This window comes from Eurypyga helias, unplaced genomic scaffold, assembly GCF_000690775.1.
Source record: "Eurypyga helias isolate BGI_N326 unplaced genomic scaffold, ASM69077v1 scaffold26712, whole genome shotgun sequence".
Classification (NCBI taxonomy): domain Eukaryota; kingdom Metazoa; phylum Chordata; class Aves; order Eurypygiformes; family Eurypygidae; genus Eurypyga; species Eurypyga helias.
The window spans coordinates 78-24,375 of NW_010235663.1; the positions used below are offsets into that span (position 1 = coordinate 78).

The 24,298-nt window shown below is 41.7% G+C and overlaps 2 protein-coding genes across 2 annotated transcripts in view; one reads left to right on the top strand and one right to left on the bottom strand.

Moving 5' to 3' along the window:
* Positions 1–1,038: 1,038 nt before the first annotated feature.
* EIF3M (eukaryotic translation initiation factor 3, subunit M) lies at positions 1,039–15,485 on the top strand (the record flags this gene model as incomplete). The annotated part of the gene is made up of 10 exons (XM_010146843.1): positions 1,039–1,171; positions 2,554–2,692; positions 3,052–3,175; positions 3,702–3,796; positions 8,425–8,508; positions 9,840–9,939; positions 10,895–10,976; positions 14,051–14,194; positions 14,758–14,818; positions 15,244–15,485. Coding segments are annotated over 10 exons (1,083 nt in total), but the record flags the coding sequence as incomplete, so codon positions are not given.
* Positions 15,486–16,280: 795 nt separating this feature from the next.
* The window catches only part of CCDC73 (coiled-coil domain containing 73), a gene marked incomplete at its 5' end in the record, with an annotated part of 41,811 nt that continues 33,793 nt past the window's right edge, over positions 16,281–24,298 (bottom strand). Inside the window, 3 exons of the mRNA XM_010146845.1 lie at positions 16,281–16,490; positions 19,155–19,288; positions 22,221–23,771. Of these exons, the coding sequence (XP_010145147.1) occupies positions 16,281–16,490; positions 19,155–19,288; positions 22,221–23,771 (1,895 nt within the window). The remainder of the gene's footprint in view (positions 16,491–19,154; positions 19,289–22,220; positions 23,772–24,298) is intronic.

Here is a 24,298-nt window from a genome sequence, read left to right on the forward strand (position 1 = left end):
GAGAGCCGCAACAGGCGCGTTAAAGCTGTAAACTGAAAGATAAGTCTGTGTTCGCTGTCTCCTCCTCAGAGTTCTCCACCTCCCTACTATACTGCTTTCCTCTCTCCTCGGCAGTGCTTTTTTCTAAGAGGGGAAAGGGCACTGGTCCTCGAATTCTAGGGTTTGTTGTTCTTGGTGTCTTTTAAGTGGCGTATATAAACACAGCTGGAAATCTGCAAGAAACGCATACACAACTGCTAGCCATCGGTCCGATTTTCACTTGCCGTAATGGCTAGTAAATCCCCATCAAATAGCTAGTCTGAAGCATCTTCAGTGTGGTAGAGGGTCCTAGGGCGGTTAGCTTTTCTTGCAGTACCCTAATGATTTGACATCGAGCTTGGTGTAAATTACACCTGCCCTTGGAGTTCACCTGTGCGGAAAGCTGTATGGCCTCGTGCAGATTGGTTCTGAAGGGTTATGGTGCTGCTGAAGCTGGATTGAGAAGGTAATGCGTAGGCCTGTTGCCGGGGAAAAGGTATTTTCTTGGTGTAGGTATAAATCCTGACAAGGTAAGGCAGGTTGTAGTGTTCTGTCGGGAACCGTCCTTAACTTGCGTGAAGACTTGCGTTCTGCCTTCTCTGAAATGGTTTTGTTTATACCCTTTTTCTTTTCTGGTGAAGAAGCAACTACGTGCTTTTTATTGTTTTCCTTGAAGTTTTCAAGGGGAGTAAAAGATAATAAAAATGCCTAAGAAGAAAGCAGTTTTGTCACAAAAACTTAGTAAGCCTGATGTCCTCCAGCCAGTTGTGACAAGTTCGTGCAGTGAGAAAGCTCAGCAGCTGTGTCATCTGTGCAGTTACAAACCAGCCACAGCACGTGCGCCGGGTCGGTGGAGAAGGGAGTGTTGGGTGCAGCGTGGTGGGGAGAGGTGGGAGCTAGTGTGAGTGAGCAGCAGAGGGGTGGTCGTATAGCAAAAATCCGTATGAATGTAATTGCTTTGACTTTACTGTTCATCAGACAACTGTGTTGTTTTGTGTGCGGTGCTGTTTTTTTTTTAAGGCTGCAGAACTTCGCGCTTACCTGAAATCCAAAGGAGCAGAGATCTCCGAAGAAAATGCCGAAGGTGGACTTCATGTGGACTTGGCACAGATCATTGAAGTTTGTGATGTGTGCCTGAAAGAGGATGACAAAGGTTTGCATCTTTAGGCCTTGCTGGTTTTGCTGATGGCCATCAGTGCTTTCAGACACAGTTGGCAGAACGCATGTTGCGTGGCTTGCATGTTAGCACGCGCGTCGTTGTGAAACTGGAAGGGCTTATTTCCATCACTGCCATGCAAAATTTGCATGTACTCTGCTCCTCCCTTCTCCAGACACCCAGCGCCCTTTGAAGAAGTCAAGCAGAGCTAGGCTGTCCTCGTTAGGGGCCATAGCGACTTGTATGTAAAATAGGTTTCTTTCTGGGGAAAGAAGTATGATAAAGATAAGATTTACTGTCAGTTAATGTCTGTGATGCTGCAGATCATGAAAAATTGAAGTGACAACAGGCATTAGGACTATGCATCTGTAAGTAGAAGTCCTGAGGCCTAGACATTAATTGATTGGTATTGTCTGAAAACACTTGGATTTTTGATAGTCAGTAATTTACCAAGTTAGGGCTGTAGATCCTTAGAAACTGCACTGATAATTTTAGTGACACTGATAATGCTGCAGCAGCGTCGGGTGACCTTTCTGTGCCTGCTGTGCTCTGTGTCAGTGTATAACTTCCATTTATAACTTTTACATGTAAACAATCGAATTGCTAATATGAATAACGTGCTGTTTGAAAGAGTGCGTGGTTCATCTCAGAAGTACTGCCTAAGATTACTCTTCATAACACGTTATGCGGTAGGCAAGTGAGTATGAAATACTGGGGAAGCTATTGCTCCGCTGTTGGATGCTCGGACGTCATTTCAGGCAATAAATCCTATTTTCCATATGTAACAAATTTTGTTCTTACCGTTGAGTAAGTGATATTTGGGCAGACTGTGGAAAGCAAACACAAAACCTGCCTGGCCCTGCTTGGAAAGGATGTAACACCGTGCTTTAAACTGGAGCTGGGGAGGCTTTTGAATATGCTTTGTTCTTGTGGGCATTTTCCCTGTGGTCTGGGTATCCCTTGTGCTCCTGGTGGAATGTTTTACTGTACTTGAGCACTAGGTGTTCCTGTTCTCACATGAGAACCGTGGGGCAGTATTCTGGATGTGCAGGAGGAAGCCACTTTTTTTTTTTTTACAAAGACCAAAACCTGAAGTTCCTCTCTTCACACAGAAGACAGAGAATTCAGAGCGAGCATGATACCAAATTCTGTTTTGACCTTAATTCTTGCTTTACATGGAGCTGTGTTCGTGGAAGACCACGAGCCAAAGCTCTGGGACCTTCTGATGACCATCCACACCGGTTATCTTGGCAGTGTCTCTCTTAGGCAGTTCTTGCCGATGCAGAATAATCATTCACTGAAGTAACTCGCCAGCACTAAGTAGCTGCTGCTGGCTGCTGCTGGCAGTTTTAAGCAGCTGCATGTTTTGTTTTGTGCAGATGTGGAGAGCGTGATGAACAGCGTAGTCTCTTTGCTTCTGATCCTGGAACCTGACAAACAAGAAGCACTGATTGAAAGCCTGTGTGAGAAGTTAGTCAAATTTCGGGAAGGAGAGCGCCCGTCTCTGAGATTGCAGCTGTAAGTATTGTACAGAGGAATGTGAGACAGTGGTACCTTGCAAATCAGCGCTTCGTCTAAAGGGGAAGGATTATCTTGTATGTCTTTGAATCAAAGCATGGGGGGGTCTGTCAAGATATGTCTCTTGCAGGAAGCACTTTTTTTATCTTTTTCCCTGTTGAAAAATAAAAGTACTGATGTAGGTGCTTTGCTTGGGTATTATAAAAGGAAAATGACAAACCTGGAAGCCGTTACAAGTCATCACGGCTGTGAGGTGCCACCAGGTGCTTTGCGTGTACTAGCATGCATCTTAATAGAAACACATGTGCACTCCAGCAACGTTTTTTGAAACCTCTTCAACTTCACTGTTTGTGGTTTAGGCTGAGCAATCTCTTCCATGGCATGGATAAGAACACGCCGGTGAGATACACGGTCTACTGCAGCCTTCTTAAAGTGGCCTCGTCGTGTGGTGCCATCCAGTACATTCCAACAGAACTAGATCAGGTAATTCATGTGGTGCTTCAGGATACAGCCTTTGTATTAAGCAAGTTGCATCTCACTAAATACTAGTCAGAGTTGGTACAGACTGTCTCTGTTACAAATTGCCAGAGCCTAATGAAATAAGAAATGCGGAATGCAGAATTTCTGATCTTTTAAAGGTCTGTCTACAGAATGTAAATCAAGTGGCCGTTTATTTTCTGTTTGTGATGCTGAATGTAGTTAGATGTGTCTGGTTGTGTGATAGTAATGACAGCGAGAAGCTTTGATCAGGAGTGAGGCATCAGGTTCTTGTCCTGTGCTCTGGTATCAGAGTGTATTAGAATCGCTCATCCTTATTTAGGAAGTAACATGGAAAGCTCGGACTTTTGGCTTATGGGAAAACTTCCAGGTTTTGCACAGGGAGCCTGAGAGTCAGAGAATCCAAAGGAGAAATCTCTTCAATCCTTTTCTGCTTGAGAACAATGAGAAATACTCTCAATCTTATTTAGTCTTTCCCCCAGTGCTGCTGCTATACTTGTGTTCTGCCTAGGTCCGAAAATGGATTTCTGACTGGAATCTCGGCACAGAGAAAAAGCACACCCTTCTGAGACTGCTGTATGATGTCCTAGTAGACTGCAAAAAAAGGTATGGAAGGCAAGTAGTAGATTCTGTAATAGATATAATAGATATAATATAGATATAATAGATCGTAGATAACTGTGTTTTCGGTTCCTGTGCTGTAAGTACTTTTTAGGTTTTAAGCACCCTTACGTTAAACCATTGTTCCCAAGACTATTAAAGTTAGTAGTGAATTAGCTTCAAATGGCAGATACACAAAATAAAACTATTCCTCTCTAAATATGAGTCTTGGAGCATTTAGCATTGTGCCAAGTTTATTATTTAATTGCACTTCTGACATTTTAGTGCATGGTAGTGCTATCTCTTACTTAATGATGTCGGGAGGCTGATCAATCATGGTTAACAGAATCAGTCTTGTTATGTAAACATTACCTTTAGGACAGAGCTTTCCACTAGTCATGGAAATTAATGTCCACAGAATACCTGCTTGGCCACTTAAAATTATTATCCTGGATCAGAAGAAGCGTCTTTGATGTAACAAATTTGGCAGGCCAGTGTCTTCTGGCACGTAAAGTAATCCTGTGTGTGTCGTGCCTGTAAATCAGTGTAAGTCTGAACTGAGAGCTGTCAGCACTTTATCTTACCACTGTGATACGGTGTATTGGCTGCTTTGGCCAGGGCTGTAGAGGTGGGCTGGTGTCCAGGAGTGGTTTCAGCCTGTGGTTCCACAGCAGTTTCAGCCTGTCTAAGCTGTCCCTGCTGTAGCTTTGGGATGTGTGCATGTTGCTTCCCCCCAGCCCTTCCCTTTCACTGTTTTCTGAGTTAGTTTTCTACCTTTTTTTACATTTTCATAGTGAGGCAGCATCAGGACTCTCCCTGCTGACTCGCACTGGTAGCAGAACTGCACTTGCATTTGCTACCTTTGCATAACTTTGTGCTGTCGGAGAAGGAAGCGGTTCTGTCCTGTACCCCCATTCCTGTCCTGTCACCTCCAGCTGCCAGTGCCCGGGTGTGTTTGTGCTGGTGCAGGCACTTGAGCAACTTCACGGTGGGTTGGACTGGGGACATGACCCTGCCAGGGGTTACAGAAGGCAAGTGTGGAGCTGTCATCGGAGGAGGAGAGTTACCTTATTCTGGCCTGGGAAACTGTAGTCTGGAAATGCTGTGTCAGCACAGCAGGATCATTTTTAACTAACCTCGATTTAGGGATGATTAATCCTCATGGAATAGTTACGCTGTGAGCTACAACGTTACTGGGAGTTCCTTTTGCTGTTACTAACGTTAAAATGGTTTTGCATTGGCAGTACTGTACGACAGATTTCAGATGGGCAGAATAATTTCAGAAATGTTCATCAGAGGTCTTACTCATGGCTTAGTTTGAGAAATACGTGATACTGGTACTCTGTAATGCTCCTACTCTTTTAACCACTTCTGATCCTATGGGTTTATTGAGACCTTGTAAGTAGCCTAATTCCCATACTTAATAGCTAATGATTTTTATCTAGTCTTGTTACCAAATCTGCAGATTAAACGTCTGATTTTTCTTTCCAGTGCTATCAGTAATCTTGCTACCAAATGGTTTTTGCATGCTAATAATCGGTGCCATTTTGAAGTTAAACGTTACAGACTTTCACGGACCCTGTAACCTATTTCCCCTGCGCTCCGTGTCTCTGCTGTCGGTTGCAGCAGGCGTTGTGCTGAATGGAGTGATTTCCCGGAGCGCTTACGCTCCTGTCCAGAAAAGAAAACAAGAAGTGACCCTGGCACCTTTGACCTCGTTCACTCTCCTGGATCAGTGGGCAGTATTTGCAGTAGTATGGGAAACTCACAGCAGCATTCCAGTTTTAGCACTCAGGAATGTTGCTCTGTCGAGCGGAATGGGAAGACAAGCGGGAACTGAAAAATAAGCCATAAAAGTCATACCTCCGTTACCGTGTTGGTTTATAATCCAGGGAAGAAAATACATTGTTGAAAACGATTGAGTTTCGTTTTTTGTTGGTGCTGTGTTTTGACGTCATGCAATGCAGCAGAAGAGATGGTTTTCCACAGCTAACGGGCTTTTCCCTAAGGGATAACTTGGTAGTGAGCAGGTTGGTAGCTCATGGAAGTAGATTGTGCAGATGTTGTGTGGTGTTCCTTTTCCTGCAGTGACAAGGGAAATCTCGTTTTATCAAATCTCTTCCATTCACTTTCTGGTCTAAGTTTTTTTCTTTTTAACGAATAAAATCATCTCCATCTCTTCCAAGAGGGACTTTTATCTTTCTCGTGATCAGCTGAACTAAAGCTGGGGGTGGTGGCTGGAACACAGGTGGCTGCTGTGGCTTGTTTCTGGGATCCGTCTTCGGCAGCTGAACTTTGGCAGAGATCAGTTACCTTCCTGGTAGCTTCTGCCCTTGCCGTAAAGGTTCTGCAGTAGCGTGTTGTACCTCGGCTGCTTTGGTCTTCAGCATCTTCCTAGCTGTGCCAGTGTAAACTGCAAGGTAACACAGCCCGTGTTCTTTTCCGGTTATAAATGGGGGTTTGCAGGCCTGCGTGGCTTGCGTGCAGCCGCGGGGTTGAGTTCTGCCTGAGGCCCGGCCAGGCGCCAGCCTGCTGCAGCTCACAGCTCTCTGCCATTGACTGGGCAGGGTTCACAGTGGGACTAGTCCTGCCCAGGTTTACATTCAGACAGGTCTGGCAAGTCTGGTTAGTACCTGGAGCAAGAAGCTCAGCACATCAGGCACCTGCAAAATACTGGCTTCATTAATTTTAATTCTATTTCATATCATGTAATGTAGAGGGACTTGATTCCAACGTCTTACTAAGTCTGTAAGGGGACTTGTATTGTTAGATTGAATAGCACATCAACTGAGCCTTTTATTTAAGTGTCTATATAGTAGCAGTCCTGGATTAAACTGGTTTATTGTCTTCCCTAGAACGTCTAGTGTTGACGAGATTTCACCAGTGCAAAAATTGTAGTCTGTCATAGACCGATTTACATACAAACAGTTCTTTCATATCTAACACTGTCTAAATTAATTTTATTTCACTGATACAGAGCTATCAGTTCCCCTGCACACCAGTATCAGCTGCCATGACAAAGCATAAGCTGACCTCCTTAATGCCGGGGTCTTAAATTTATTTCATGCCAGTTGACATCCCTGAACACGGTCCTGGAATAATGCTGGGACCTGTAGTAAACTCCCCTGCCTGGAGCACAAACTCTCTTCCCTCGGTATACATCCAGAGTATGTCAGACATTGCCTGCTTCCCGTGACTTCCTAATATTTGCACTGCACAAATATGACATCTGGTAAATTCTCCAGGAGCAGAAAGCCTCACCCTACAGAGAAGTTGTCAGAGGCGTACTGGGAGAGTTGAAATAAGAACTCATGTGAAGATACGTGTCCTACAGAAACCGTTCAGAGCCCTGCTGCGGTATGGGTTAAACCCGCATCACAGCCCAGTTCGTACTGGGAGTGTCGTATTGGTTTGTTCCTTCCCTGTGCAATTCGTGCCATTAACTAAGCGATTTGAAACTTCACTGTTGCACTGTTTTTTCTGTTAAGGAAATTTTGTAAGTCTGTCGGCTGCTCTGGAGGAAGAGCTTAGCTTGGCAGTGTAACTCGCTGTTCTCTGGAGAGGGGTACCCAGCCGTCCTCCCGTCCACTGGAAGTACCTTTCAGTGAAGGAGCTGCCAGTCTGTGAGTGCGTGGGAGATGTCGGCGAGCGCGTGCTCTCGTCATCGAGTCCTGGTTGTGCTCTCACTATGGAGGTTTGGTTATACCGTGCCCATGCCTTCTTGTGTCCAAAGGATGTAGTAAGATGGCATCAGCAACATCTATTCTCTGTGTGGAAGAGCTGTCACAGCCTTCTGTTTCAATATGAAGAATTCCAGGAGGAATAGGAAATGGATGATTTTGAGTGTATGCACACAGCACATTCAGTGCCTGTATTTCTTGTTGAAAACCTTGTGAAAAGCCCCAGCAGTTGCTGGCGAGAACTGTTCCATGCCACTAAATGGAATGGCACGGTAAGGGTGTCGCAGCTGGTTTGCAGGAACATAGGTGAGCTGCTGTTTACAAAATAATTGGGGTAGAGAAGGCGGCAGGTTTACTCACTTTTCTTGGAGTGAACTCTTCTTCTGCAAGCTCTCTGTCAGGGCAGTGTTGGAAGCTGCTGCGCAGCAGCCTAAGCCGAGCTAATGGCTGGCTGCTTAACTTCATCAGTAAAGCGAGTAGAGCTCACCCTGAGTGCTTGAAGAGGGAACCTGTGAAAGGAGAAAAGGCAGCTTTTATGCAGTCACTTTCCTGACCATAAATATTCTTTGAGATATGCCATTTTACATTTGAAACAAACTTTGCAGCGCTACTTATTCTGCAGTGATTAAATCCAGATGTGCATAAGAGGAGCATTCTAGTGAACCATATAAAGCTGCTCCTAGCTCAGAAAGCTTTTTCCATAACCAGCAGGTAATTTATCAGTTTAAGAGAATGAAATGAAGGGTGAAGATAAACATTTTGTAGAACAAGAATTGAAAGAACACATCTAGTTAATTTGTTCTCTCCCCTAGAATTAAAATGGATCATCTACATCTTTTCAAGTGTAATTTCATTTGACCTATAACATCATAATGGAATGATTTAAATATTTGAGTGTCGTGTTTGAACTATTTTTTTCAGCAATCCTGAGGTAACTTTGTTTTATTTCTGTAGTGACACTGCAGCAAAAGTAATGGTGGAACTGTTGGGAAGCTACACAGAGGACAACGCCTCCCAGGCTCGAGTTGATGCGCACAGGTAAGACTGTCTTCCTGCTTTCCTTAAAAGTAGCTTTTTCTCCATTTGGAAGTTAAGTCGATCACCTTGCTGTCCAAAGAATGGAATGCCTGGCAGGCACGGGCCCTCTTTGCTGTCGCGTGGCTGACCCAAGCGAGGGTTCACCTGTGTAGTCTGCGGTAGGTTTGGCTGTTCCCGGGCAGAGTCAGGCTCACTCCGCTGTGTGGGTGCACAGGTGTGTTTCTGCTCACTGCCGAGGGAGATCAGCCTTGGGTGAGGATGTCGTTTACACCAACTCTGCCATCAAAATTTGAATTGGCGTCCTTTATTTCAGATTTTTACTTGCTGATTGTTTGATTCTGTAATTCTGTGTGTTCTGTTCAACTAGCGCTTCCTGTTGAAAAGAGATTCTTGCTCTCTTTTCTCTGAGCAAGTAGTAAGGGTGTGAACTGCACACAAACACGCTCACTTGTTGGACAAGCTGAATTCTCAACAGGGTATTTTTCCCACTGGCCAAAGATGAGTAAAAGCTTGTATTTTGACATTCTATGTATTATGATTCTTCTCAGGAATTAGGTTTTTAATAAGTCTTGTAGTTCTGCCAGGTGTGTTCAAGCAGCAGTTCTCAAGGGAGTTGTTTGTGCTTAAGCATGCAGGAAAATGAGGATGACTCAGTTTGAAAATTAAAGTGTCTGTGCATAAATGACTCCAGTGACTACCCTACAGCAGCCTGAGGCCTTTTACGTCTGAAAGAGCACGTCTGCCTAGGGTTTATCGTCCTGCGAGGTCCTTCTGGGTGTAAGTTGGGTGGCAGGGTCACGGTCTAGGCCGTCAGGGCGGGTGTAGCACCGACTGTTCTGACGTGGTGCTGAACAAACGCTCTCATCTAGATTCTAGAAACGCTTTAGGTCTGTTTATAGTCTGGAGCTGCAACTGATAAATCACTGCCCTTGCAGTCTTCGGTATTGGGGGTTTCTCTGTTTCATGTCATGTAGTCAAGTATAATTAATCTTATTAAACAACTTAATTCTATGAAATTTTAGGAGGGCAGTAAAAATCTCGCTAGGAATCAAGGTCTGCCTGGAAATAAATGGATAGATGGAAACAGTAGGGTGATCTGTAGTCCTGCCACCTGGCAAATTCCATTTGTGATACTCAGCAAATTACTTCAGCTTTTGGTTCCTTGTTATTTCCATCTGTAAAATGAAGATTGAAACTGGAATGTGACATGTCTTGCATTTAAGGATAGTTAAAAGCCCTTGGGTGTTTCCTAGAGAGCAGAGAACAACCAATTAAGTTGCACTTACTCATAAAAATGTGTATTGCTGTAAAAATTTTTCTTTTCTAATTAGATGTATTGTACGAGCATTGAAGGATCCAAATACCTTTCTCTTTGATCATCTTCTTGCCTTAAAACCAGTCAAATTTTTGGAAGGAGAACTTATTCATGATGTAAGTAGGTTTGATTACAGCAAGATGGTTTGATATCTGTAAGAGTGCCTTGTTTTATTAGTGTCTTTGGAAATTCATTGGAGTAGTTACCTCTGTCACCAGTACTGAGCTGCAGCGATAGTTTAATGCTTTCAGAGTGAAAACTTGAAAACATTACATGTGAAATGAGACCCCACCTGCAGTATCGCATCCAGCTCTGGAGCCCTCAGCACAGGAAAGACAGGCACCTGCTGAGTGGGGCCAGAGGAGGCCACGAAGATGCTCAGAGGGCGGGTAGCCCCTCTGCTATGGGGACAGGCTGAGCGAGTTGGGCTTGTTCAGCCTGGAGAAGAGAGGGCTCCGGGGAGACCTTATAGCACCTTCCAGTGCCTGAAGGGGCTACAAGGAAGCTGGGGGGGGACTTTTTCCAAGGGCCCGTAGTGACAGAAGAAGGGGCAATGGTTTAAACTGAAAGAGGGGAGATCCAGACTAGATATAAGGAAGAAATTTTGTACAATGAGTGGTGAAGCACTGGCACAGGCTGCCCAGAGAGGTGGTCGATGCCCCAACCCTGGAAACTCTCAAGGTCAGGCTGAACAGGTCTCTGAGCAACTTGGTCTAGTTGAAGATGTCCCTGCTTATTGCAGGGGGGTTGGACTAGATGACCTTTAAAGGTCCCTTCCAACCCAAACTATGCTATGATTCTATCAAATGTTTCCCTTTAGAAGTTTCAGAACCTCAGAGTTAGAAATCCTGCCCTCACTTGAGTTCTGTAGCAAAACTGCCTTTCAGGACTGAGAGAAGGCAGTGAGCTCCACACCCTCTTTCTCTCAGCTATTGGCTGAAGACAATTTTCTCTCTTTAGTGGTTAATATTCCTGTTCAATACAAATAGTTTATATATATCTGTCCAGCCTGCAGGGAGGGAAACACAGATAGTATTTCAACTGTTCTTCTACATGTTTTCTGTTTTCTAGCTTCTGACAATTTTTGTAAGTGCTAAACTAGTGTCCTATGTCAAGTTTTATCAGAACAACAAAGACTTCATTGACTCCCTTGGTAAGTTTTCAGATCATTAAATTTTGGACTATTTCTGTGGTTTAAGATATGGAAGCTGCAAAGTATTTCAGTTTGAACCCGTATATTGAAGCCAAGGAAATTTAATAGGAATTTTTTAAGAATGGATTAGAGTTTGTAGACACTTTGCCTCTACTAAATGGTGAGCGGACCATCTGACTGGTTTGTTCTACTACGACAACCTGCTTTGGGAGGTTTGGAAGAGAAGTGTGTTTTCCCCCACTTCTTTTCTCTTAAACCTTTTGGGAGGGGAGTTCTAAGGCATCTCGGCCAGGCTGGTGACCACAGCTTTACGGAGTAAGGGTAAATCTCCTACAAATGCTTTTACGATCAGTAACTTCCAGCAGCAGATCCTTCTCCCGAACAGTAAGGTAGAACGTGCCAGTCGTCTGCGTGTCTGCGTGTGCTGATGCATTGGAGCTAGCAAGCCACCGTCTGTCCCAGTTAATTTGTTTCATCGCATGAAGCAGTGTGATGGAATGTTAATGTCAGCACCCTCTTTATTTACACACTGTGGAAAAAAGGAGTAGTAATTAACACTTTGACACTCCCCCGTTGATGTGTAATTGACTGTTTCAAAGGAGCACTGGTTCATAAGCTATTGCATGCATTAAAATTACGGTTTTTATATTCCAGCTTTTTAGGACAGGGGTCAGTGGCAATGCAGAAATTGCTCAATGATGCAGATTTTTTTTATTACTGCATTAAGGTATTTGACATATTGGTAATGAATAAATGTTTCCATAAAAGTCAGATTTTTTTAAAGAAATGTACGTGCTAACTTTGATTTTGAAGTGGCCCTTGCACAGTGGCTGAGGGCATTTGAGGAAAGGCGCAGTTTACTAAAACAGAGTTTTAACACATGCATTATTTTGTTTAATGGAGTGTGGTATAATTCTGAGATTAATTACCCTCAAAGCTTCAAAATGCTGGTACTTTGAGTATTGAAACGATGGAAATATCAGTGTGATTTTTTTTTTGTGTATAAAATTAGCAGCAAGTTTTGGGTAGCTTGTAAACGTGTGCATAGGGGACGCACACCTCGTCATGTTTGTTTGCACACTAGCTGTGTAGACAGCTTCTGCTTTTCTCTCTTGGGAGAAACTGGATGTGGTATTGCAACGTTTTTGTGTATTAAAATGGCCTTCCTGCTAGTTATTTGTTCACAGAAGTATTTGCTGGAAACGCTTTTGCGCTTACATTTGATTAGATTTATGGAAGGTTACTCACACATACAGGTAGTACTCATCACATACAACAGTCGTGACTGTTGCTTCGCCTCCCTGTGTCTGTGTTTAACTCTGTCCATGGACAGCGTGTGCGTTCGCAGTATGTCTGGGATTCGCGGAATCTTAGCAAAATCCTTAAATACCCATGTAATCGATTTGAAAGACACCTCCAGTTACCTTGATTTCCCACCTGCCCTGTGGTGTACTCAGAACGTTCTGAATGCCAGAGCAGCGGCCAGGGTGAAGCTTTTGGGGCAGCGTAGGACAGAATAGTAGGAACTTGTTCGGATTGTCTCAGCTCTGCCTTTGAAAAATAAGGGCAGTTTGGTACAGAAAACAATACAAGTATTAGAGCATTCAGAAAACTTTCAGAACAGCTATAATCTGTTCCCAAAAATAGATTAACTGTGTTTTAAAGGTTATTTTTAAATAACACAGCAGATACTGGGCTTTAAAGTAACGGATATTAGTAGTCGGATTTCGGTGACAGCACAGCCTAAGCTCTGGCCTTCCCTGGGCCAGAACCAGTTCAAACTGGTCTCTCAAAGCTGCGCCGGGAAGGCTCCTACAGGTACTGTCAGTTTGTTACACGTTGTTGCTTGATTAATGCTGACAACGCAGGCCAGCGGTAGCATCATCTGTGTCAACTGCGTCGCCCTAACATGTCCACATCTAATCTGGTGTTATCGGCAGTCTTTTTCGGAAAGTTAATCAGTACCTCATTTGCATTCGTTAATTAGGGTTAATGTGTGCTAATTGATTTTTTGCCGCTTGTAGAGTGTACCATTAAACCCAGTTAGGTATAGTTGCTGGTGTTCCTCGTTCATATGAATTATGGTGATCACATTTTTGTTGAATGGGTGCCAAATAGGGAAGCTGCATTATAATTATAGCTAATTAACACAACGATGTCCTGCACTAATGTGCTTTCCTGGTAGTGTATGGATGTTATAAATTCCAAATATTTACTGAAGCAATGTGAACGTTGATAATGTCATTCCAGGGCAAAATGATTGACATTCAGTGTAAAGAAACTTCCACCGCGTCTCTGTTGGTACCTCCGGAACTCGATTAGGAACCGCCTTCGTCCATCCGAGTGGCTTAACGTTGTTCACCTAGGCTTTTTGTTGCGTGAAAACGGTCTCTGATTTAGATGGCTGAGTTTTTCGAGCTGCTATTTATGCAGTCATGTAAAAGAGCTAATCTCAACTCCTGAGGTCTGCTCTTGAAGCACACTCCTTTGCCACGCTAGATGCTGTAAGCACACCTGTCACTCACGGCGCTGCTTTACTGCAGTACAAACAGCTAATTTGGTGCCAAAACACGTGACTTTGGCGCAGAAAGGTTATGATGCTAAAGCATGATTGAGACAGGTTGATTTCAAGCAAGTACATGAGACTGAGCGGTGAGGCTGTCAGAAGGCCTCGACATTACCAGTCGCGTATTTTCTACTAGTTGGTGCCTCACTGTTCTTCCAGATAATGCAATTGAAAAATCCCCTTGCACCCTCACCACCTAAACCTCTGCTTAGGGGAGGGTTTTACTGCTTCAAAAAAATCTCTGAGCTTCATTTGGTAGGAATCTATTATCTTTTAGTGACAATGACTGAGCCTTGGTGAATTCACAGCTAAGCTAGCCATGTTAGTAAAACACAAGGAATGTGCAGGAATAAATGTTTTACCTCAGAAAATGTTGGTAAGAACAGGTGGGATATCTTCTAGATTTGAAATGAATTGAACTATTGGAAGCATATATAGTAAAAATAACATTAAAAACAAGTTATTGAAGAATTAGTCGTATCTGTAAACTGTGAACTCTCTTATGCAGGCTTGTTACATGAACACAACATGGCAAAAATGAGGCTACTTACTTTCATGGGGATGGCTGTAGAGAATAAAGAAATATCGTTTGAAACAATGCAGCAGGAACTTCAGATTGGAGCTGACGATGTAGAAGCATTTGTCATTGATGGTAAGAGCTGTCGTACCATACCTGTGAGCGTCCTCTAAGCTAGTGTTAAATACTCACAGAAAGTAACGCTTTTTCTGTTTGTTACAAGATACATAAAGCTAAACTTTGTGCTTAAAGACATTCCTAACTCAGGTTTGTAAACAGTGGGTTGGGTTTCTTTTCAGTGATGGCAACTGTATTTCTTGTAATTCTTCACAGATCTAACAAACTGTTTGCAGGTTTAAGTTGTCATCTGCTTTTGTTTGCTGTTATTACACCGGGATGTGTTTGTAGGGGAGAGAAGTTCATAAAAACTGCACAGGATGTTGCTTTAGTAGGGTGGCACCAAACAGTAGGGTTTGTGCATGACCTTCACCGTGTTACATCATTTTGCTTTTCTGCCTACTAGCCGGTTAAACCAACAGCAAAACAGGATTAAGTGAACTACTGTTCACTTAATTTGGTTTTTTTTTTAATTTGTGTTTTTACCTTTGTATTGATCTAATCTTGGACAGGTTGTATGCAGTTTAATACCTTTGCACTATGTTGAAAATATTGCTCAAAACAGCATTGCTTTTTTGCAGCTGTAAAGACAAAGATGGTGTACTGCAAAATTGATCAGACACAGAGGAAGGTAGTTGTCAGGTAAGACTTAATTCTTCACAGCATTTTGCAGAACTTAGTGTGTTCTAATTATTTCACTTACATTTGTAGAATATTTTAACTAGAAGCAAGGTATTGTTCCTAGCAGTTGCTTGTAGTTAAATAGTTGCTATTTATCATAATTTTATTAAAGCTCACACTGAATGTGATTAGCTTATTTAATGAAAGAGTCCTATTTTCCAGCACATTTCATTTAATGACCTAATAGTGACAAGAATACTAATGATGGTTGTTGCTTTAAATATTTGGGAAGGCTACAGAATTCTCTGACTGGTAAAGTGCAGCCCTTTAGAGAGAGAAAATAAAATATTTCCTACCCACATGTGAGAGTGAAGTAGTGCTGGAGAAGAATTATTAGGTGAGCATGACATCTAGAGTAATCATCTTCCATTTTTGTTTTACTCTAGTCACAGCACACATCGGACTTTTGGAAAGCAGCAATGGCAGCAATTGTATGACACTCTAAACACCTGGAAACAGAATTTGAATCAAGTGAAAAACAGTCTCCTCAGTCTCTCAGACACCTAAACATTCTTTTTTTTTTAAACGTAGCAATGTCACTCTGGATGAAATTTATTCAGAACTTTGTGAACCGTTCCAAAATGTATGCAATTGGTTTGAAGAAGCTGAAAATTTTAAATTGAAACACAAAGAAAGCAATAAAACTAACATGGGAAAATACTGTTGTTTGATTTTCTTACATAATTAGCAACAACAAACAGCACCATTGGTTATGCTTCTTTTGTTCTTATTTAAGGCTGCAGTACGAGGATCTTTCTTTGCAGGAAGTGTGGGGAGGAAGGGAGGGAGATCACAAAAACGATAGTGCAAGTAATGGTAAAGTAAGAGAAAATTTCCCTTACAAGCTAAGGGAGGAAAAAGGTGACCCAGCTCAAGTGAAGCTTTATGAAGCAAGATCTGCTGCCTTGTCTCTGTAAATCATACCTGAGGATTTGTGTTCAGAGACCTTACTGATACGCAATCAACTGCAACAGATACTTAAATAATTTGGCAATAAACAGAAGATTTTCCTGTTCCCCAGCCACTTAGAACTGCTGTAAATGTTTCTACAAACCATTGTATTTTGAAACAGTTGCAGCTCATTTTGCTTGAAAACCGCGTGAGCAGCCAAAGTATTTCAGGGGAACCGGAGAAGAGTACCGTTAAGTAATAATTTAATTTTACTTAATGGATATTAAAACATTAACAAGAACTTTTTTTACTTTGGGCAAAACCCCCAACAACTTGCCTTTGACTGCAGAATCAGAGAACTGATGTTGCTAGTAGGGATTGTATCCAATTTTGAGCATAAAGTTCTATATGCTGCATCGACTATGAACGCACAGTGCACATACACCATATTCCATACGAATACCTCTGCAAATCAGGCTTATGTGATTTATCTGTGCCTAAGAGACACTTTTTATCTCCTGCCACTGATAATTCAATGGCCTTCTTCGTATTTTCTTTTTCTTGCTGAATGAAGTCTCTCCAAATTCAGGAATTTCTCTATTTCTTCTATTTGGTTTTGTATAACGGAGTTACGAATAGAAAAGCTGCCCTCGTCTCCGAATGCACTTTCACTTCGTCCTGGGGCTATGGTCACGTGAGAAGACTTCTGCTCATGCTGTAAAGCAGTAGATCCTTCTTTCACCTGCCAGGTTACAACCTTGGTTAATAATCCAGTGAAATTCAGGTACAGAGGTTCACATTGCTGGATTTTGCTAAGCACTAAGCAAGGAAATGTGAACAGAAAGATGAGTCAATTGGAAAAAATATGTTTAATTTAGAGTGCTTGCTTCAGCTTTAATTTAGAAAACTTGATAATGACAAATATACTTTTATAAGACAAACCTTAATGTAAGACTTAGTACAGAAGAGTATGATTAAAAAACCCAAAAACCTTGTACTGGAATGTAGATTAGCAAAATAAATAGTTTAATTAAACAGCTTAATGTTGCAATTGACATTTTATTGCTATGCAAGCATGTGATTAACAAAACCCAAAATCAGGAGGTTTAGAGTTAACTCCCTCTCTGCTTTGCTCTACAGGTTAGAAAGCCAACATCACTAAAGCAAGGCCTGTAATAGGTTGGGGGTTTTATGTTCAAGGTGTTTTCTTTCTTTGGATAGTTTTAATTACTATTTGATAGATACTTCCTACCTACCCCAATCAAACACATGGCAGCACAGTAGGGAAACGGTTGTTTGCTTGACTGGTGAGTTCTCCACTGGTGCCCCAACCCTGTGGGTCTCGGGGAGGCCAGTTGCAGCACCAGCCACCTGCCCAAGCACAGCTGCACACCAAAGCAGCACTGCAGCGGTTCTTGGGGGTCTGCAGCGTGGCATCCCAGCCTCGGGTTGCAGCTAGGGTATTTCTCTTACAGGGATTGAAAGGTGAGGCCTTCTCCCTCTGCTCGATAGTGTTTTAATGTTAGGCAGCTGTCTCCCAAACACCTGTAACCCACAAAGTCTTAGTCAGGCTTGCCTTCAGTTTACATGTGAACACTCATGCCCCAGTGCACAAGCATTTCTTAGAGTTTGAAGTATGAAAAATAAACTTCATGCAAATCGTTCACTTAGCCTGTTGCATCTGTAACAACAGTGCTGCCCTGCAGCTGAAGATACTGAGCATTTCCAACCTGTTAACTAGTGGCTGTATACATACACTCCCATGCTCTTTCCCAAGGCCTCTGAAAGAAAGACATCATATACTTCATTACGAGCCACTAGCCAAAATCTCTGTGGAATAGGGCGTGGGGACTGCATCTGTCCTGTACTGATAATCCAAGAGAACAACTTTCATTTAGATCTTCCACAGATGGAAGTGAAGTCTTCCAGTGAAATGCCATGCCATGTAACTTGGATTTTACTGAAGACAGCAAATGTTTAGACATCTTAGGAGAAGCAATTGCATTTAGGTGATTCATACAGCAGTTTAATACAGTTCTGTGAGAGTGGGTTTAGAATAAAGCTTTAAAATAGAATCTCCACTGTCAAACTAATCAGGCCTCAGCATTTTCACAGCAGAATACAAGTCAAACGTGTGTTACTGCCAGCACTGAGCAGCATGGCAGCCTGCGGGACACGTGTAAAGAACATCATGGGGGCAGTAGGACTGCACGGTTAGGGACTTGGGTTTAAGCTGGGCTGAGGATGCTTATTCATCCTTACCCTGGTACTCGGCCACATACAGACTAATATTTAAACCAGCTGTTCTTATTTTTACTACAATTTTTAAGTGCATCTGTAGCATTTCTTTTTAATTTTGATCACACTTCAGAGCACTGGACTTCAGTTGAATGAAATTACCCAAATGGCAAGAGTGCTCAAAATGATCGATTCCTGGCTCTGGCTCAGTGAGCAAAAGCAAGAGACACAGTAAAAGCCACCATGTTTGGTGGAAAATCCACCTCACTGTCATTCCCAAGTAGCATCATGTTAGGAAAGCTGAGTAAACCATTGGTCTACTTCTGATTTTCAGAGAATGCGGATGCTAATGGCATTGAGAGCTGATCAAGTCCGCTGAAGTCAGCCAACTTTGTCACTGGCAAACACTACACACCCTGACCTCCAACCTCATCCAAAGATGACAGCCATGACTACCTGAGAAATACCTCTACGACCCCTTCTGAAAAGGAAGGTCAACTGCAGTTGTAAATTGTGTCACGTCTGATTACTACACTTAGCATCAGGTCAAGTCCTGATACAGCAGTTAGAGCTGTCGAAGCTCCACAAGCTAAAGACGCAGAATGAGCCGTTGCTAATGCCGTCCTGAATAAAGCTGTCTCACAGGGAAGCAATAGGTTTCTTTAATTCTCTGCTTTTACACGTTTGTGTAATGTGACCCTCATAAATCAGAAGGTAACTAAATACGGCATCACGTAAGCGCAGGACAGAATGAACGGAGAGGCTCTAATTTATCGATGTGCTGAATTTTCATCTTTCACAGTTTCTTTGAAATGACATATTCCTATCAAGTCATAAAGGAAACAATGTTTTTCTACTTTTACATACTTGCTTCTTTTTTTCTAACTTCTACTTTTACTGTAGGTGATGATTTTTATTAGGGTACGCAATGAGCTACCCTCTTCCTCCCCTCCCAAACAGACTGGTTAGCATCTGTTTGATTCATACGCTGTGACTTTTTCCTGCTGCTTTCTATCAACCTTAATTGTGAAAAATGGTGCCTTGTTGCCCTTTTGATATTATTTTGGAGATTGACTCAGTCTTAAAGCATCCAGATGCATACAGTTGTACAAATATCTGTGGAATTAGCTCACTGAGGTCTGGTCCGCAATATTTTTAATTGACTTACATGTTCTGTGGGAAAAGAAGAATCATAAAAAGTCTTTGCTGTAGCATTCCATTCTTCACTAGGGTTTCCCTGGGGGTCTCGGTGGATACTAGAAGTATTCAAAGTGTCGGCAGCTCTGTTAAAACTGGTAGAACCTGATTGACAAAAAGGAAATGGTAACAACTGCAGTTCAGTCTCTAGGCACTAATTGTAAAGTAACTAAACTTCTGGTTTACCTCTGATCTTAAAAAAGTCAAATATTTGTGTTTTAAATCACTGAATCTCTGTTGTAGGATTTTCCCTCTTCTTTTTTTTCTTTCACATACTTTTGCAGCTATTTTGTCTCCAAAAATGAGGTGTGTTTCTACTCTGATTAAAAATGTTTTATATCATTTTCACATCTTATGTTAATGACAAATTAAAATTATGATTTATAGAAAATGTATTTATTCTGAATATTGTAACTGCATATACTTCTTTTCAGACAGTATTACTGTAAGACTCACCTTCTGATAAGGTTAATAAAATACATAATTACTGCCATCCTGGCATCATATTCCAGGGTGACTCGTAATAAAAAAGGCATTCTATTACAAAGGTTTTGAGACAAAGTAAGAACATGTTAAATAAGGAGTCTTTTTGTCAGCGGCTATACATAACATTTCAGGAAATCAGGCTATAGCTATCTACTAAAGGTAGGAAGGGCAGATAAGTAGATCAATCATAGCAGAATATAATGCTCCAGTCCTGCAGTGGCTTTAAGCACTGCCAGTAGAATCCATTGAAGCCAATATCAAGTCCCTCGCAAGATCCAAATGTAAGCATACTTTCACAGTTTGCATAATGCAAACAGCTGTTTTGTCACTACACAAATGTCTGTTGATCACTGCTACAAAAGGAAAATCTTTGTTTTGCTGCGAGAATACATGTTACCTCATGGCTGTGTAACAGCTTATTGAGGATACTGTAATTTTCTCTTGGGAGGAAGAGGAAAACGGTTATGAGTTTGTTTTTGTTTTTCTTTTTTAAGAGTTCACCAGGAAGATCTTGCCTGTTCCCGGTTCATTACTCCATTTACTGATGTGGAGTGGCTGCTCTCTGGGAACCAGAGCTGTATAAATACTAAACTGTATTGCAGTCAGGCAGCAGAGGGAATTCCCTCGGACAGGCTTACTAAACTCTTTCACCAATGCTCTTTGCCTCTAGGTCTCCCATATGGCTAAAACTGTGCTTCAGGAAGTAAAAAAACCTAAAAATTCAGGGACACCATGGATTCCACTCCAGGTTTGCCATTTGGGAAAATACCTCGAAACAAAACCCAGCCACAATAAATCTTGGAAGTTGCAGTGCTGAAGTACCACAATGCCTAACTCTGGGGTTGCTCAGACAGTAAGGTTCTCCAGTCCCCAGCAGAGGGGCAGGATGTAGAGAGGTCAGCAAGCTGAAGCAGGGACCTGTCTGAATTAGGCAGTGTGAGAGTGAGAGGTGCCTCTGGGACCCAGGCCGAGATCCTCACTGGGAAGTTTTGCTAGAATTCAAGGTCTGGTGGCTGTACGGGTCACCAGTACTGGAATTTTGGTACTTCTCATGCAGAAAGGTTTCTGACAAGAAGAGGAGGAGGAGCACATGGAAGAACATCAGATAGTGCTGTCTGTTCTTACAGAAAAGATATATGCAGGACATCAGGTAGCTGGGCACTCATTTTCTTGGAACAGCTATCAAAATCACATCATTAAAAGAAATAAGGTACCACCGGAGATCAGGATTCTGTTACCTTGCTACCACCACTGTTGGTTTAGGGACAAAGGCCTTTCTGAAACTGAACTTCAAAAAATTGTGCACCTGTATACAAATATACATAGACAAGAGACGAACTACAGAAAGAAAATTACCTATAAACCTATTCATAACACCAGAACAATATAAAGACGCCAGACTGCTGGCTTGCTGCCTCACTGTCACTTCCTGCAAAACTAAGGGGTGGGAGTCCCTGCTGCTCTTCGTGCGTTCAAGGGGCAAAGCATCAACAAAACCTCAAAGAGACACAAACACCCTATACTGTGGATCTAGCTCATTTGAAAAACACCTAAGTACCCAAAACTCCCAATTTTTACAAAAGCAGGGGCTTTCATCTCTTCCAGACACTCAGAAATCAGCTGTATTTTTAAGCTTACAGCATGCATTAAGAACAGAATCCGCATGCAAGCTTTATTTTGAGAAAGGAAGGCACCACTTACACTAGCTTTTACTCTGTCCAGTTACTGACGCGGAGGAACATCTCTAAATGTACTGGATTCACTTTACTGTGGCAATAGAGATGATACTTTTAGTGCTTTGGTAAAGGACTGAAGTTAGAAATGGCACTTCTCGTAAATAAATACAGGGGTAATCTAGCAGCTAATTTTACTGCAAAACAAATCTAAAATACAACTTTTCCACATTTCAGTAATGATTTAGAAACGTGGAATAAAGTTCATATTTACTGGTTTGCATATGCAAAATATTGCTCAGCAAATAATCACCAAGTGCCAAGAGTAGGAGATGGAAAAGCTCCTTGAGCACTCTTAATAGCTAGGTGGGCTTTCCAGAGCTGCAAAGAACACAAACTTCTCCTTGCACACATTCAACACATTCAGATTGCTGTAAACTTTCTCTAAGCCCCATTCAAAGCAGCAGCTACTGGTTCAAAAACTAGCCTAATCTTTATGTAAAACGAGGGCACTGAGTAATTTCCAAGAGCATCTTCGTGCTGGTCAGATGGGTGCAGAGCCTTGCTACAGTAAGCTCCACGTCAGGGTTAGAAATGCCTACACAAATTCAGTTTGTCATTGCCCTGCTTTTCTTTCACAAAGTTAAATAGGAGAAGTTTATGTAATCTGATAATGGAGCAAACAAAAGCTGTTAAGTTGCATTTATACTATAAATCAATGGCAAAATCTTTTTTTTTCTCGATATAACTTAAAATGTCAGAAGGTTTACAATTTTCTAACGCTACACTAAACCTAGATGCAGATTTTTCAGTTTTTGATATTTTTTTCTAAGTATATCTGGTACATGCTTCAAAACAGAAATGGTTATTTTTCTTACCTAGTCCTGCTTCTCTTCTGTCAACAATTCCACTGAGACTTTGACACTCTGGTTTTGAAATAACCTTTGCATTTTCCACTGTGCATGGTAGTTTCTCTTTCAAAAGGGGAGCTTCCTTGGAAGCTGAAGTCCATGTAGGTTGACCTCTCATTTGATTTACTCTTAAACAAGAACTGAGGTCTAAAAACTTTAAGTGTACTGGAGTTTTCTCAGCTTTTTTATCTGAGGTTGAAAGATCAAAGGCTGACCTTCCACTTATGTTTACTAAATTTCCAGATGTTCTCATGGGTAAAGAGCATGATTCTTTCAGGTGACCCTCAGCAAACTTCCTTCCTATAACTGGACTGTTCAGTGAGTCTTTTTTCTCTTTTAACAAAGTGTTATTTGTTGAATTATTAATCTCCAGGGAATGTCCATTTTTGATAGAGTGTATCTGAATATCATCATTAACTTTTTTACATGGAATTAATTTATCTGTACTAATTGTATCTGTTGGGGTTTTTTTATGACCAATTATTTCAAGACCATCAGCCTTTACTGGAGATGTGGCTTCAGCATTCAAAGTACGTGTATTTGTAGCACTCCCTATTTGTTCAGTGCTGTCTTGCTCAGGTTGCTTGCTCTGCATGTTATCCACATCTAGTCCTCTTTCTGCGTTTGGGGGGCATAAATTGAAATTACCTAAGACAGACATACTATCACTGTGTTCTTTAATGGCGTCATCACCGCTTGCATTACGGCAATGAACTGTTGGTACGTTTTGGGCATCAGTCACTGGAACACCAGTACTCCTCAGCACCCCATTTCTGTTTATCTTCCTGGCACTGTCATTGCAACTTCTGTCTTCAGCATCTATGTGTGTCTGTTTAAAAGGAAGTTTATGTAAACCACTCAGATTTAACAAGTTTTTATCCGTTTTATGTAATCCATTACCTACATAATTGTCACTGTCCAGCAAGCTACATTTTTGGCATTCTGTTTGAGAATTTCCATTAATATAAGATAGAATGACAAAACTTGATTCCTTAGCTTGATGGTTATCTGTACTTCTGTCACACACAGCCTTCTCAGTGCAAAGAACCGCTTCAGACTTGGTTTGGGGTGCTTCAGGTGTAAGGCCACTTCTGTTGTGTTGTGCGGTTTTTGATGTATTATCTGCCTTAGTACAAATTGATTCACCTGCAGCATTGCACAATTCTTGCTTGCTAGAGTCGGTCTCCTGACTTGCATTTTTCTTGTAGACATCTACAGTGTCCATGGGATCTGAAAAGACCTTTCTTGTTTCTGTGTGGCATGCTGCCAATGGCTCAGTTCTGTCCTGTAGCTTCTGTTCTAAATTTGCAGTGTTTTCCTCCAGTAATATTCTATGGGTTGCTCCTAGATTTTCTGCTTCTTTGCACTCAGTGACATGTATTTCCAAGGTCTGTCCTTGGGTAATTAAATCAGTATCTGTGCAGAGGGTATTCCTGGGAGAAGCCTCCCTTTGCTTTTCTTCCTGAGGACTAGCAACATTAATTTCATCCTTAAAACTGTTTTCAAGAACTTGTAAATCTGTTAGAGTAAGTGTATTCTCTAGTTAGTGACAGATAACCCAGAGATTAAGTAATGCTTATTTTTACAGTTTAAAATTTCCAAAGAGATGGACTCAAGATTAGTATCGATACTGATTTTCTTATCTTACATTACACACTGAAGTCTATCAGAAAGTTACTGAATATGAGTACTGCATTACGGTAACATGCAAAATATTTATAAATTGTTCAGACAGAAAATATGCTAACGTTCTGTAGATTTTAGATATGGCTTATGGTTGAACTATTTCCCAAGTGATATCTGTCAGCCTTATTAGTGAAAGGGGTCTTCATTATGAAATTATAACACATACTTAATCAGTCATTGTGTGTCTATACACAAAGTTTAACCCACTGGTTACTATGGCAACTGCATTCATCTTTATCTTTTAAAGTGGTGTGTTAGCTAAATGGATAATAAACCCAAAAAACCTGTTTAAGGGACTATGTTTATACCAAAAGGAATATGCTATGACTCGATGGTAGTGGGACAGTGAGGAATAACAA